At 35.6% G+C, this 12917-nt stretch overlaps 2 protein-coding genes across 2 annotated transcripts; both read left to right on the top strand.

Annotated features, from left to right (window-relative positions):
- Positions 1349 to 7600, top strand: LOC18780609. Its single transcript, XM_020561205.1, has 9 exons — positions 1349 to 1837; positions 1955 to 2071; positions 2167 to 2249; positions 3041 to 3480; positions 3979 to 4145; positions 4790 to 4872; positions 5257 to 5390; positions 6427 to 6732; positions 7326 to 7600. The coding sequence occupies exons 1-9, from the start codon at positions 1493 to 1495 to the stop codon at positions 7511 to 7513; spliced, it is 1863 nt and encodes a 620-aa protein (XP_020416794.1). The 5' UTR covers positions 1349 to 1492; the 3' UTR covers positions 7514 to 7600.
- Positions 10379 to 12433, top strand: LOC18781003 (ras-related protein RABA1f). Its single transcript, XM_007211976.2, has 2 exons — positions 10379 to 10828; positions 11629 to 12433. The coding sequence occupies exons 1-2, from the start codon at positions 10611 to 10613 to the stop codon at positions 12059 to 12061; spliced, it is 651 nt and encodes a 216-aa protein (XP_007212038.1). The 5' UTR covers positions 10379 to 10610; the 3' UTR covers positions 12062 to 12433.

Raw genomic sequence — 12917 nt, forward strand, 5'->3', positions numbered from 1 at the left:
AGGTTTGGTCTATTTACTCCAACCTTTTTCGTAAGAATAGAGGAAGAAGAGAGAGAAGGAAGCTCGAATGGTAAAGAATCTTTTGCGAATATTCTCCCATGAGAATTTTGTTCAAACAGTGCTATAGGTGATATTTTGTGCAAGCTCTAGTTATGAAGCTCTAACATATTTCTCTTTGTAATATATTCTTATATGGTGTGGTGAAATCACCTGTCCAAATTTAACACTCAACAGAATTGGAATGCGAATTGGGATGATTTAAGTGCAATTTAGGGTGGGTTGATGGCTGGAGGTTTCTTCCTAAAAACTTAAAATGATCAATTTGCCCCTTATTTTGAGGGAGAAAAGTAACAGAATTAGTCAAGGACTTTTGTTACAAATGAAAGTGGAGTTGAGGGATTGTGGAAGCTATTTTGAAAGCTGAGGGACTAAAGCTCAAGTAGTTACAAAGTTCAGGGACCATAGCTCTTAAAAAACCAAATAAAAATTAAAGGAAATAACAAAATTAGATTTTCTTTTTCTTTTATGAAACAGGAGTGGAGGGGCAACTTCTAAATTAGGTTATTTTCAAACCAAAAATATTTATAAAAAAATTATTAATCAACTAAGAGATTGTTGGTTAGGTTCTTCTTGGATTTGTTTTGCATGTTTGGGCTTGTTGAATTTGTTCTCTTTTTGAACTTGGTAGTTTGGTTGTTTTGTCGAAAATTTGATTGTGTGGTTGAAATCAACTTCATTATAAGATTTTTACTTGGAATTAGTAATAATTTTGAAGCAATTCTATCCAAAAAGTTAGGAGCATTTTGTTGCTTCTTTTCAAAGATTATATTACTCAGCTATTTTTTTCTTTTTATGTTTTAAAAATAAATTACATCGAAAATTCTAGATAGATCTTTTATCCATGCATATCACAAGCTCCCTTACTCTTAAATGATCAAGTTTAGGTTTTTATTGAAATTCATGTTGAAAAAGTATTTTTTGAATAGTAAATATCAATGATTTTACTATTAATTTTTTTAATTATTATTTTGACTACGTTTGGTGGATAAAACTGAATTATACTACTTTTATTAAAATAAACAAGAATCATGATCAGTATTTGGTGTGCTGTAATTGAACAATAGTTACATATTGTGTCTTACAAGTATTATGTCTTACAAGTTACATCTAAAAGAGGTGAGACTCATAACAACTTTAATCAAATCCAAGTGAATTAACAAATGAGGCATTTATATAATTTTCTGTTAAAAAAGAGTACCAATATATTTGTTATAAATTATTTAATTATATTTATAAATAAAAAATAAATTAAACTCATTCAAACTAGGTTTGTAAAAAAAACCGAACTCTGTAAAAATTAAACAAAGGCAAAAATTAAGCGCCATCATATTCGGTTTGACTAAAATCAATATTCCGAATCTGAAAAACCCAAAACCCTGTCCTCAGAAAAATACTTGGGAGTTTGGCTCTCTCAATCTGCAGCTGCCCTGCCATGGCCGAACCTTACTCACCAGAAGCGGAACACGACACTCCAATCAAACCAAGCAAACAAAACAACCGCAAAAGAAAGCTCACAGACGACGAAGAAGCTCATACCGCAATACCTCCACACATTCTAAAGCTTCTCAAAAGAATCGTTTTGTCCTTGAGCAAGCCCTCCTACCTCCTCGGCGTCGGCTCCGCGAGGCCGAGAGCCGAGCATCGAACCAGACTCAACAAGCTCTTGCGCAAGCTCGTAAAACAGCACAACTGGGTCGAAGCCAGCGGGGTCCTGAGCGTGTTGTTGAAAAGTGGGCGCAAGGACAGGTCGCCAGTGAACAACAGGTTCAAGTATTGGGTAATGAGTTTAAGCCTTCTGGGTCTCAATTGGAGTTGAAATTGAACAATTTGATTGTTTTGAGGATAACCCTTTAACAATGTGATCTTTATTGTTGTTTTTGCTAATGGGTTTTAGGTTTTGATGGAGATGCTTGAGCATTTGGGAAGTGAATATTCCAAGGAATATAGGGTTAAGGATGTTTATGAAGTTTGGGAGAGCAGGAATGGCGTTGGGTCAGTTCAGTCCTTTGAGGTATGGTTTATTTTCACTATGCTCTACCTGTCTTATACACTTAATTTCTGTATATGTTTATATGATTATCCATATCCTATTTTGCTTTTGAGCAGTACACATATGCGGTTCAAGTGGAGCGCATTTTGTTGTGGCTTACACAAGGGAAACTTCATGATGCCCATCAGGATGCCCTGGGGTATGTATGATGCTTATATTTGCTCTACTTGGTAGCTTTCTGGATATGGTAGCAACTGATGTGCTATTTAATGCCTTGTACTATTGGCTGCTGTTTTGCTTGCCCATGACATATAAGTGTAACATCTTTGGAGAAATCTAGTTTTTTGCTAGTGTGTTTTTATTCTTTTGGGGGTTATCTTATCTGGGATACCATCCATCCATTTGACTTATGCTGCTCCTCTTTCCTTTGGCTAATGTGTCTGTGGGTGTCCAAATTTTAGAAATTTATCCATTGAGTTCTTTCCTTTATGAAAGAATTCCTGATCAGCTAACCGTGGCTACTTTGGTAACGCCCACTAAAAATAAATCACGTCTCTAGTTTTTTTTTTATAATCATAAATGTAGAAACTGTTAGATAAATAGGGAGCACTGGCTGTGTACATGTATAATTTGTTTCATGTCCCCACTATGTCATGTTCTGTTTCTAGAATTTTTCTGTCTCGGTGTCCATGTTCTGTCTCTTTGCATTTCACGTGTCTGCATTTCAGATAGTTTGCATGTCCTTGATATTTTCTATAGGGTAAAACTTCTCTGCCATTTTTGTTTGCCTGAGGTGAGGATAGACCCTAACTAATGAAGGACAGAATTCACTTGTTGGTTAGTGGAAATGTGTTTCAATCTTCTGTTTTAATGTCAAAATTACCCCTTTTCCTTTTTAGCCATCTCATTTAGACTGCAAATATGGCGTCTTTAAGGAGATATCATTTGCAAGACATCGTCTAAATCATTTATGCTTGCTTTTTTTCCCAGTGTCATGCAATTAAAAGAGTTTGGAAAGGACCCACTGTTAATGATGATTGTGGCATTGACATTCCAGCAGTTGTGGTATTCCACTCTCCCAAAAGAGATGCAGTGGACAGAGTCTGACCAGTTTTACAGCGCTAGGCAATCAGATGAACTACTTCCGTACTCAGAGGGGCATTATGCAGTTGACACTCACAAGGCTGGTACTGCCTTTCAATGTGGTTCAGACACATCTATCATGAAGGATAAAGTATTATCTAATGATGCTGACAGTGGCTTACATAGAGAACTCTCTGTGACGGTTGATGAGATGGAGATAGAAAACTCTCAACCGAACTTTGAGACCCAAAATTTCTATGCTGACTCTGCTGAAAATACAGAAAATGAAGCTTCTTTATGTAATGATGGTGGCCAAATGCAGTATGCTCCCATTTTCTCAGCCCTTGGTGAGTCCTGAATTTCTTGCATATTGTCATTGAAGTAATATTCTTTTATATGTTAGGCTTTTAATTATTGTATTTCTTTCTTTGTGTAAGGAAGGACACCCTTTGTTCCCTAGATCATCCATGTTCAGGATGATGAGTTTTTTAAAACAGCACTAGCCATTTTGGGGGGAACCAATAACTGTTATAATGTCATTTCAGATAATTTAAGTTTTACTTTTGCATGGTCCAATAAAGTGTATTCAATCTGTAGTGTGCTAGTCTTGACTACAACTAACGGATAAGATACCGGTTGTAGTAACTTCTCTTTGAAAATCTGTAATTTCAACAGAAAGATAACCAGAATGCATTGAGGGGACAACCAACCCAAGTCTATTGTGTGTGTATGACAGTGTCTGTAGTCTCTCCATATTTTCCTAGGTTTTTATTAGCTTCCTAAGTCTGTCGTTATTATTTTATGGACATATATAATTATACTGGATTTATCATCCATTTTTTCAGAGGGCTTGGAGTCACTGTTACTGCCCATACGATTGCCAGACGCTACAGATAATCATGAGGACTTCATGTATTTGTTTAATGACTATTATAACGTTGCAGTGAAGTACTTACGGCTTGCTCTTCACTCCACCCCTCCGGTATTGGTGGCCTTGCATCCTTTGATACAGGTGAACATTTGTTTTAGTGAAGAAAGAACATTATCTTAATCTTAGTATGATATTGTATAAATGTAGTTGCCAACTTTATGGTTACCCTGTTAGAATTTATCTAGTAAGGAGGCTTGATGCAGGGCAGCGGCTATAAGCTGCTGTCCAGCGACCCAAACATACCCAAAATACGGAGAATAGAAGGATAAAGCAGTAGAATCGAAGTTGGAACGAAGATAATTGAGTTCTAGGGTAAAATCCCAACAGAAACTCTATAGACTAACGTCTGAAATTATATTCATCAACAAAACTAAATACAAGAGTCTCTTAATAGCCTATTTATACTAGAATATAGAAAACCTAATTGACACAGGAAAGTAAAAACTTAAACAGGAAATTAAACCAAATCCTAGTAAGAATAGGAAAACAAAAGAAGTAACTAATAATTTAAAGTAAATAGAACCCTAGCCCAATTGACTGACGGGCCTAAGTAATCTTAGAGAGCTTCGTAGATGCTCCTGCATCAAGGCTTCTCTTAGAAAATATATCAAAAACAAGAGGAATTAAAAGAGCATTCACCACTACACCACCTGATATAGTTATAGCTTATGGTACCCCACCAGAACTCAAGTACTCTCTTCTTAGGCCTTTTCTTTTTGTGGCAGCTGTTGCTGATTGGAGGTCAAGTTAAAGAGGCCCTAAATGAGCTTGACTACTGTTGTAACTCAAACACAGCTCTGCATATTCGGTACTGATTCCTTTGCCAGATTTGTTCTTATGTCTGATTGTGAGAGTGAACTCAAAAGAGAAGTTAGAAAACACAATACATGAATGAAAATTAATAATAGTCTGCTTAGGAAAGAGAATGTTACTAGATCGATCCAAAAAATTATGGGGTAAAAGGTAAATGGTAGTTTCTTCATGCTTTTAAGGGAATGAAATTTTATAGGATGATCATTCCTGCTTTGTGTTTTGGGGGGAATGTGCATTCTATTCCAAGGTTCATTCCAATAAACCGAATACTTGCTTAACTTTTGTAGTTATGCTTGTGAGATAGAAATTTTGCTACTCTAGTTAATTAATGCTTACCTATCAAGTGGTAATAAAGCTGTAATGCATACGTATTCGGCAGATTAAGGGCTAGTCTTCTGGAGCAATTTGATCGTTACAACAGCGCTCTGCTTTCTACTTGTTTTGAGGATATCTTAAAGAATGATCCAACCTGTTGTGATTCATTGGCAAAGCTTGTTCTCCTGCATCAAAGTGGTACACGATTTTTCGCAATTTGATCCTATACATAATCTATGAGAGTAAATCCATCATTCTTGCAAACAGACAGATAGTTAACACTACATACTGAGAATTTCGCCTTCACGTGGTTACAATAGATATTTCTCGTTCATGTGATTACTAAAGATATGAGGAGTGATCTTATAAATTCTTTGGCTCTCTTTAATCTCAGTTAATGGAGCATTGACCAATTTCTATCTTCTAAACCTTCTGAAAGAGCCTGTTTGGCAATGCCTTGTTTAAGTTTACAAACCCCTAGTCTCTATGTGTTCGGAAATTTTGTTATCTTACTTTAAGAAATTCTATGACCCTATAGCCTTTGATTCTCTGCTTTCTACTTGTGAAATATATATATATATATATATATAATATATAAGTTTTTATTGTGGTTTCAATTGATAAAATCCTTTTGAGAACCAAATTCTAGGAAATGAAACCAAGTTTTCTATTCTGATGTGTATGACCAGAATTCCCAACGTACCAACTTCTCCATTATTGATATAATGAATGTTTCCTTGGTTGTCAGATTAAGTTTTGGTTTCTAATCATTCTTATGAGGTTTTTGTTCTTTCCAAGTTTTCAAGGTTGTAAAATCTCAGATGGAAGTGCAAAATTGGTATTTTGGTCACGGGCAGTAAACTTGGTTCTATTTCCTAAATTCCTGGGAATCTTTTGTCTCTCTATCTCTTTGGTTTTTGGGCTATGTGATTTTAATAACTTGGGCATTACACATCCCCTTCCTTTGAATATAGTCCTTTTGTTTTGTTTTGTTTTTATTTTTATTTTTAAAGTTACTAATCTCTAACTTCGTGATTAATTTCATTTTGAAACTTGCACAAACTACAATTTATGAGGAGAAACTATTAATGAAAATATTAGATTTTCAGAAATAAAATAGATGTAAAAGCAGTTATAGTTTGGAAATTCTTTTAGCTAACAAGAATTTAAACTGCAAGTTTTAATTTTTCAAGCTATAAATTCTCACTTGTTGCTCTCTTCTGATGTTTTGCAGAAGAATATAGTTCTGAGTCCCTACTGGAAATGATAGCTTTGCATTTAGATGCCACCTATGCAGACTACAACACATGGAGAGAGTTTGCTTTATGTTTCTTAAAGCTTTCTCAGTATGAAGAGGACCGAATGTCTGTGTGTCTGAATGGAAATGAAAAAGGACATAAAGACCGCTACTCCGTTTGTTTCAACAAGACCCCCAAAATGTTTATAGAGGGGAAATCTGGGGAGAGTTGGAGACTTCGCTGCAGATGGTGGTGTACACGTCATTTCAGCCATAACATACTGGCCTCGGAGATTGCAGCAGGTATCTATTTTTAATTCAATCGAGAAGCTGTCCCAGTTTCTCTACTTGTGCCATGATTTCATTTCCAAACTTGTTTGAGTTAGTAGTTTTTTTCCCCTAAATAGAAGGGTGATTTTGAAGGTTGTGGATTGGAACCTTAAACCTTACACTCTGCCCTTACTCTTCACTGGGGTGGTGGCTAGGTGATTGGATCTTGTTAATGTGCCATTTAAGGATTTAGTGTTAAATTAGAGTATACATAAGCAAAATCTGGACTTGGTTAATGTATAATTCAGACCCTGATGGACTCGTGCTTGACTTTATCTCTAGGAGCTGCATCCATCTAAATAGTCTTCTAGTTTTATTGAGTGTGTACAATTATCTCACCTAGAAGAATACAACCTTTAGCAAGAATTCTTTATTTATTTATTTATTATTATGTTAACTTCTTTGTGCAAAGGATTCTAATTATTAAAATTCCATTGAGAATACGTAGACGATGAATATCTTCAGATTTGAATGGCAGAGTTTTTATTTATATTTTTCTATTGCATTGGTTTAGCCAGAATAGCTGAAAAATATAAATCTTCTTTTTACACTTATTTTTTAAACAGGTGATTTGCAGCTCTTAGCTTACAAAGCAGCATGTGTGGTGCATATATATGGGCCAGAGTGTGATTACTTTGTGGATGCTTATGCCTGCTTAGGGAAAGAAAATGAGAGGGACTTGCTCATGTTTTTGCAGACACACGTTCAAAATTCGGTTCGAATCTATTCAAACTTTAACCAAAGAACTACATGAGTTTGTCCAATCAAATTTTGATCATATTGTTAAACCATTTTTTCTTTGTTTCCCTGCATTTCAAGCAATCAAAATTGGGTTCCGAAACATAATGTTCTAATATCTTCTGTAGGACTAGGACGATATATTTTTTTAGCTTAATATCATAAAACGTCCCTAAGGTTTACGAAACTATCAGATTGCATCCTTAATGTTTTTTTGTGTCACTTGTAGTCCTCAAGGTTATTATGTGCGATCACAAATGATCCTTGCCGTTAGGTTCCATAAAAAACTCCGTTAGTTTGTTGACATGACATATATATATATATATATATATATCACAAAACATCCATAAGGTTCACACACCTATCACAAATGGTCTCTACGAAATTTTTTAATTTTTTAATTTTTTAATTTAAAATTTTGGCTTTCTTTTTTAAATTATTTATAAATGAAAAAACCATTTATAGAAGGATTTTAATCTTGAGGACTATTTATGAACCCTAAACTCTTAGTTTTTAAATTTTATGAATTTTAAATTATTTATTTAAAACACCATTAGTTTGTTGATGTGGCGTATATATAGAGTCCACATCTACAATAATATAGTGTCACATGTATTCAAAATATAATATATATCTTTAAATAATTTAAAATTCATAAATTAAAAAAATTAAAAAACCAAAAATTTATGAATTTTAAATTAAAAAATTAAAAAAAATTGTTAGGGACCATTTGTGATAGGTGCGTGAACCTCAGGGATGTTTTGTGATATATATATATATGCCACGTCAGCAAACTAAAAGAGTTTTTTACGGAACCTAACGACATGGACCGTTTGTGATCACGCATACTAACCTTGAGGACCACGAATGACACAAAAAAAACATTAAGGATGCAATCTGATAGTCTCGTAAACCTTAGGGATGTTTTGTGATAATAAACCTATTTTTTTTCTTGCTTTATATTCTTGAAAACATTTTGTGCATACAAATAGTAAATCAAGAGGGGTGGTTGAGATGAGACAACTCCTATGAATATAGAGGGTACGTTGTTTCTCGGTGATGATAGGGAATGTACAATGCGTAATCCAATATTTGTAAAATCATATGATTCAGACTGGATAGGAGCTAGTGAATCTCATACTCGTTCATTCTCTCCAATGTGGTGATGATAGTTGTGGGTAAGAAGGCAGACTTGGGTCACAAGCTAGAAAGCACTTGAGTTTGGAGATGATGGTCCTGCAGCCTCCTGACCTAATGGACAAAACATCAATATCTGATGCAGTGTTAATGTGCCATACATGCATGGATGCACTTTTTTATTATTTGTTATTTCATTTTTTGCTTGGAAAATTAATTAATGTAGTGGTTTTGAGACGACTTTGAATTCCTAAAACTCATCTACACTATTCCTTTTTAATTTTTTAAAATAGAAGCGATAGTTTAAATTATTCTAAATTAATTTAATCTAATGAGAGAGGGATTTAAACTTGAGTGCAAGGGGCACAGATTCATTGCCCTCACCAACTGGCCATCCTACGCTATTCTTAAAGGAGGGGCTCATGGCGATTAGACATTCTTAATGTAACATTAAAATGAACATTAATTGTGGTGATGGACTTGTGGTTGGTTTTATTTCATCTCATCAACAAGCTCCATCCATCCATCCATCTAAATCTAATTGAAGTTATGAAGGCATTGGTCATCTTGGTTTACCTACATTTCAAGCAATCAAAACCAAGTTGATGCTGAAAATGCATGTGCAATATTATATCTCCTGTTGGACCGGGATGAGATTTCTTTTTGTGCTTTATATTCATGGGAAAATGTGTGCATATGGAATCTCCTAGTTTTGCCAGAAAAGCTTATAAATTACAATTTGCATGCAATATTTCTCACTTTGGTCTTCCTCACAATCAGTAGACATCGTCCAAATGGAGCTAAGTCTATGATGCTAAGTTGACAGTTAGACTCCTTATTATACAGGGAAAACTTGTTGCATAGGCTCCAAATGGCTTCGTTTACAATATCTATACAAATGGAGAGAGAGAGAGAGAGAGAGAGAGAGAGAGAGAGAGAGAGAGAGAGAGAGAGAGAGAGAGAGAGATTCTTCTAAGGATGTATTTAGCAGTGTTTTTTACAATGTTAAAAGTATTTGTAGATAACCAAAAACCTTTTACAGTGCTCGATTGAAATAAACCAAATTGTCCTTCAGACTCTTCACAAATAAAAGTTCTTCAAAACTCCACTTCATAGTTAAAAAACCCAAGCGCCATTATGAAGAAGGAAAAAAAAAAAACTCTGACTCAACCGTTAGTGCACTATGTATTAAAATAGATAACAGAAAAAGCGTTTCCTACTAGCTCTCACATACTATAAGCTTAATTATATATGTAGTAAGATTGTGAACTTTTGTTGTATTTTAATCAGTTTATGAATGTGAACCACATATTTAGCTAACACGTAATTTAATTAGTTGTCCAAATATACACACTGAACACAATTAACTTAGACTGTATGATAAAAGAACATTTCTGCTCTTCCTAATTAACATAACATAATCGAGTGAGAAATTTTTTTTTTTTCACAAGAATATTGACAAATACATATATAAATAAAGGGTGGTGATTTTCCCACTTCCCTTTTATCCACCTACACTCCCTTTTATTTTTTTAATATTTTTTATTATAAGATAAAAGGGAGTGTAAGTGAACAAAAGAGGAGTGAGAATATACAATTTTTAAAAAATAGAGTGTAAGTAGATAAAAAGGAAGTGGGAAAATCAGTATTCTAAATAAATAATTTTGACTGTGCAGGCCCAGCAGTAAAAAAAAATAATTGACTGGGCCTCAAAAATTTGAGAGCCCACATAACACAATCTGATAATTCTCTCTCACAATATCATCTGATATCTCTTTATCGCCACCAACAGAAGAAAGCTCATAAAGTCGCCGTCTTTCCCTTTTTTCACACGCTCCCTCACAAATCCTCCTTCATTCCATGTCTCCAAGTCCGAGTCGCTCTTCCAATTGATATAAATCGGCGACCCATTTCGGATCCGACCCGGCAATCAGACCGAACCCGCGAGTCGAATTTGGAGCGGAGAGGGAGGAGGCATGGCCTACAGAGCAGATGACGACTACGACTACCTGTTCAAGGTGGTGCTCATAGGCGACTCTGGTGTTGGAAAATCCAACCTTTTGTCCAGGTTCACGCGCAACGAGTTCAGCCTCGAGTCTAAGTCTACCATCGGCGTCGAGTTCGCCACTCGGAGCATACACGTTGATGAGAAGATCGTCAAGGCCCAGATTTGGGACACCGCCGGCCAAGAAAGGTATAAACTTGCAGCCTTTTTCCCATTTCAATGATTTCAGTCAATTTTTCTGTTTATTGGTTTTCGTATAGGATTTGGGTAAATTGGTTTTGCCCGTTTGGGTGCTGAGAAAATGTGGGGAAAGGGAAGGAAATGTTTATAGTTCCTGGTCGTTTAATGAATCGAGATCTATTGATAGAATTGGGTTTTTTAATTGTTGGGATGCTGAGGAAAATCTGATATTGATGTAAGAACACTGCTTTACTTTTTGGCTTGAGTAATATAACTTGCCATATTAAGAAAATGTGCATTATGGGGTTATGGCAATACATTGGTTATTGGAAGCCAACCATCTGTTTGACTTTATTTGCTTAGTAGTTGGATGCAATTTCTCTTTCTGGAGGTATATATAATCTCAAAGCATTAGGCTTGAACATAGTACTCTTTAGTTCTGCTTGGTTCATAGCAGACGGATCAACTGTTGAACCCTGTAAGTAGGTTATTGGGTGCGCCTAATTTGTCTCGTATGCGCACCAAGTGTGATCCAACAAGAGATTCTGTTGTCCCTCTATGTTCTGAACAGTTTTTTTTTTTTTTTTTGAAATAGTATCGGTACTGAGTATGTATCGGTTTCCTTCTATGAAGGAGATACAATCTTACTATGTGTTTCAGAACCTATTTGGTAGCAGACTAGCAGTACCTGAGAGATAATTAGTTGCCGAGGAATAAAAATATTTTGTTTATTTCATGTTGGTCTTGGTTGTGATGATGATTGTTTGAATTTGAAGTTTGAATAATTACTCATTTTCTTCCTGTTAAAGGTACCGTGCAATTACAAGTGCATACTACCGAGGAGCTGTTGGTGCTTTGCTTGTCTATGACGTCACCCGGCATGTTACGTTTGAGAATGTTGAAAGATGGTTAAAGGAGCTACGGGATCATACAGACTCCAATATCGTGATAATGCTCGTGGGTAACAAGGCTGACCTGCGTCACCTGCGTGCTGTTTCTGTTGAGGATGCTAAGGCCTTCGCTGAGAGAGAAAACACCTTCTTTATGGAGACATCAGCACTTGAGTCTATGAACGTTGAAAATGCATTCACTGAGGTCCTAACACAAATATACCATGTAGTTAGCCGGAAAGCACTTGAGGTTGGGGATGATCCTGCAGCACTACCTAAGGGACAAACCATAAATGTTGGAAACAAGGATGATGTTTCAGCTGTTAAGAAAGCTGGTTGCTGTTCTGCCTAATCACCAGGGCGACAGGTCAAAGCTCAAATATGTCGTCTTCTGATTTTGCTGCCCCCAAAGTATCGGGATTTCTTCCTGGCTACTCATGGAATTTCTCATGAACTTTTTACTGTATGGTCATGTCTTCCAGTGCTTGAGTTTTTCTGGGGTTGGCTTATAGTTTTGGATTCAAAAGAAATCTCACAGCTTCCATCTTATGTCAATTTCTTGATTATTTACCCCTGCTCTTCCCTCTCGTAAAATTTCTTTGTTTCCATATCTTTTGTTGTACTTGGTTGCTCTAGTTTAGGAAGAATTTTCTGGATAATTTTGTTTTTGTATCTGATTGATGATTAGTTAAATCTTAAATGTATGATGAATTAACTTCTTCCCTTTTATGGCTCGAATAAATTGCTGGTCGTGTACGGGAGAAAATTTGAAGGGCATATTTCACAAGAACGACAGATATAACTCCCAAAAACAAATCGTTTGCACCATTTCTATCTCCCAAAACCAACCAATGAAAAAGAGAAGAAATTCATAAATAAATAAAAAATATGATCCTTCACTCGTATATCAGACTCACGTTACTTGATGAAAAGAGGTTACTCTGAAAGTCACTTCTTGGCTTTTTGTTTCTGTTTCTATCTACTGCAACAAAGTACCGTGCAGTTTAATGTAGATTCTCAGATTTACAGGTTATAAGCTATCTACTACAAGTCATAGTCTGATTGATGGCGGGCTAAGATTGTCTAATTTACGAAAGAAACTTAATCATCCCCGGGTGCATATCCCTTATCTCCCTATAGCGGTCATCATGACCCCCTCTGTCCCTAGAGGGAGTGCTATCAGGAGGGGTTATGATGAGTGCTATAGA

This window comes from Prunus persica, chromosome G4 (genome assembly GCF_000346465.2).
Source record: "Prunus persica cultivar Lovell chromosome G4, Prunus_persica_NCBIv2, whole genome shotgun sequence".
NCBI lineage: Eukaryota > Viridiplantae > Streptophyta > Magnoliopsida > Rosales > Rosaceae > Prunus > Prunus persica.

Coding starts and splice junctions, on each gene's coding strand:
- LOC18780609 (XM_020561205.1), top strand. CDS start 1,493: ATGGCCGAACCTTACTCACCAGAAGCGGAACACGACACTCCAATCAAA. Junction 1,838..1,954: donor ACAACAGGTTCAAGTATTGG/GTAATGAGTTTA, acceptor AATGGGTTTTAG/GTTTTGATGGAGATGCTTGA. Junction 5,391..6,426: donor TGTTCTCCTGCATCAAAGTG/GTACACGATTTT, acceptor GATGTTTTGCAG/AAGAATATAGTTCTGAGTCC.
- LOC18781003 (XM_007211976.2), top strand. CDS start 10,611: ATGGCCTACAGAGCAGATGACGACTACGACTACCTGTTCAAGGTGGTG. Junction 10,829..11,628: donor GACACCGCCGGCCAAGAAAG/GTATAAACTTGC, acceptor TTCCTGTTAAAG/GTACCGTGCAATTACAAGTG.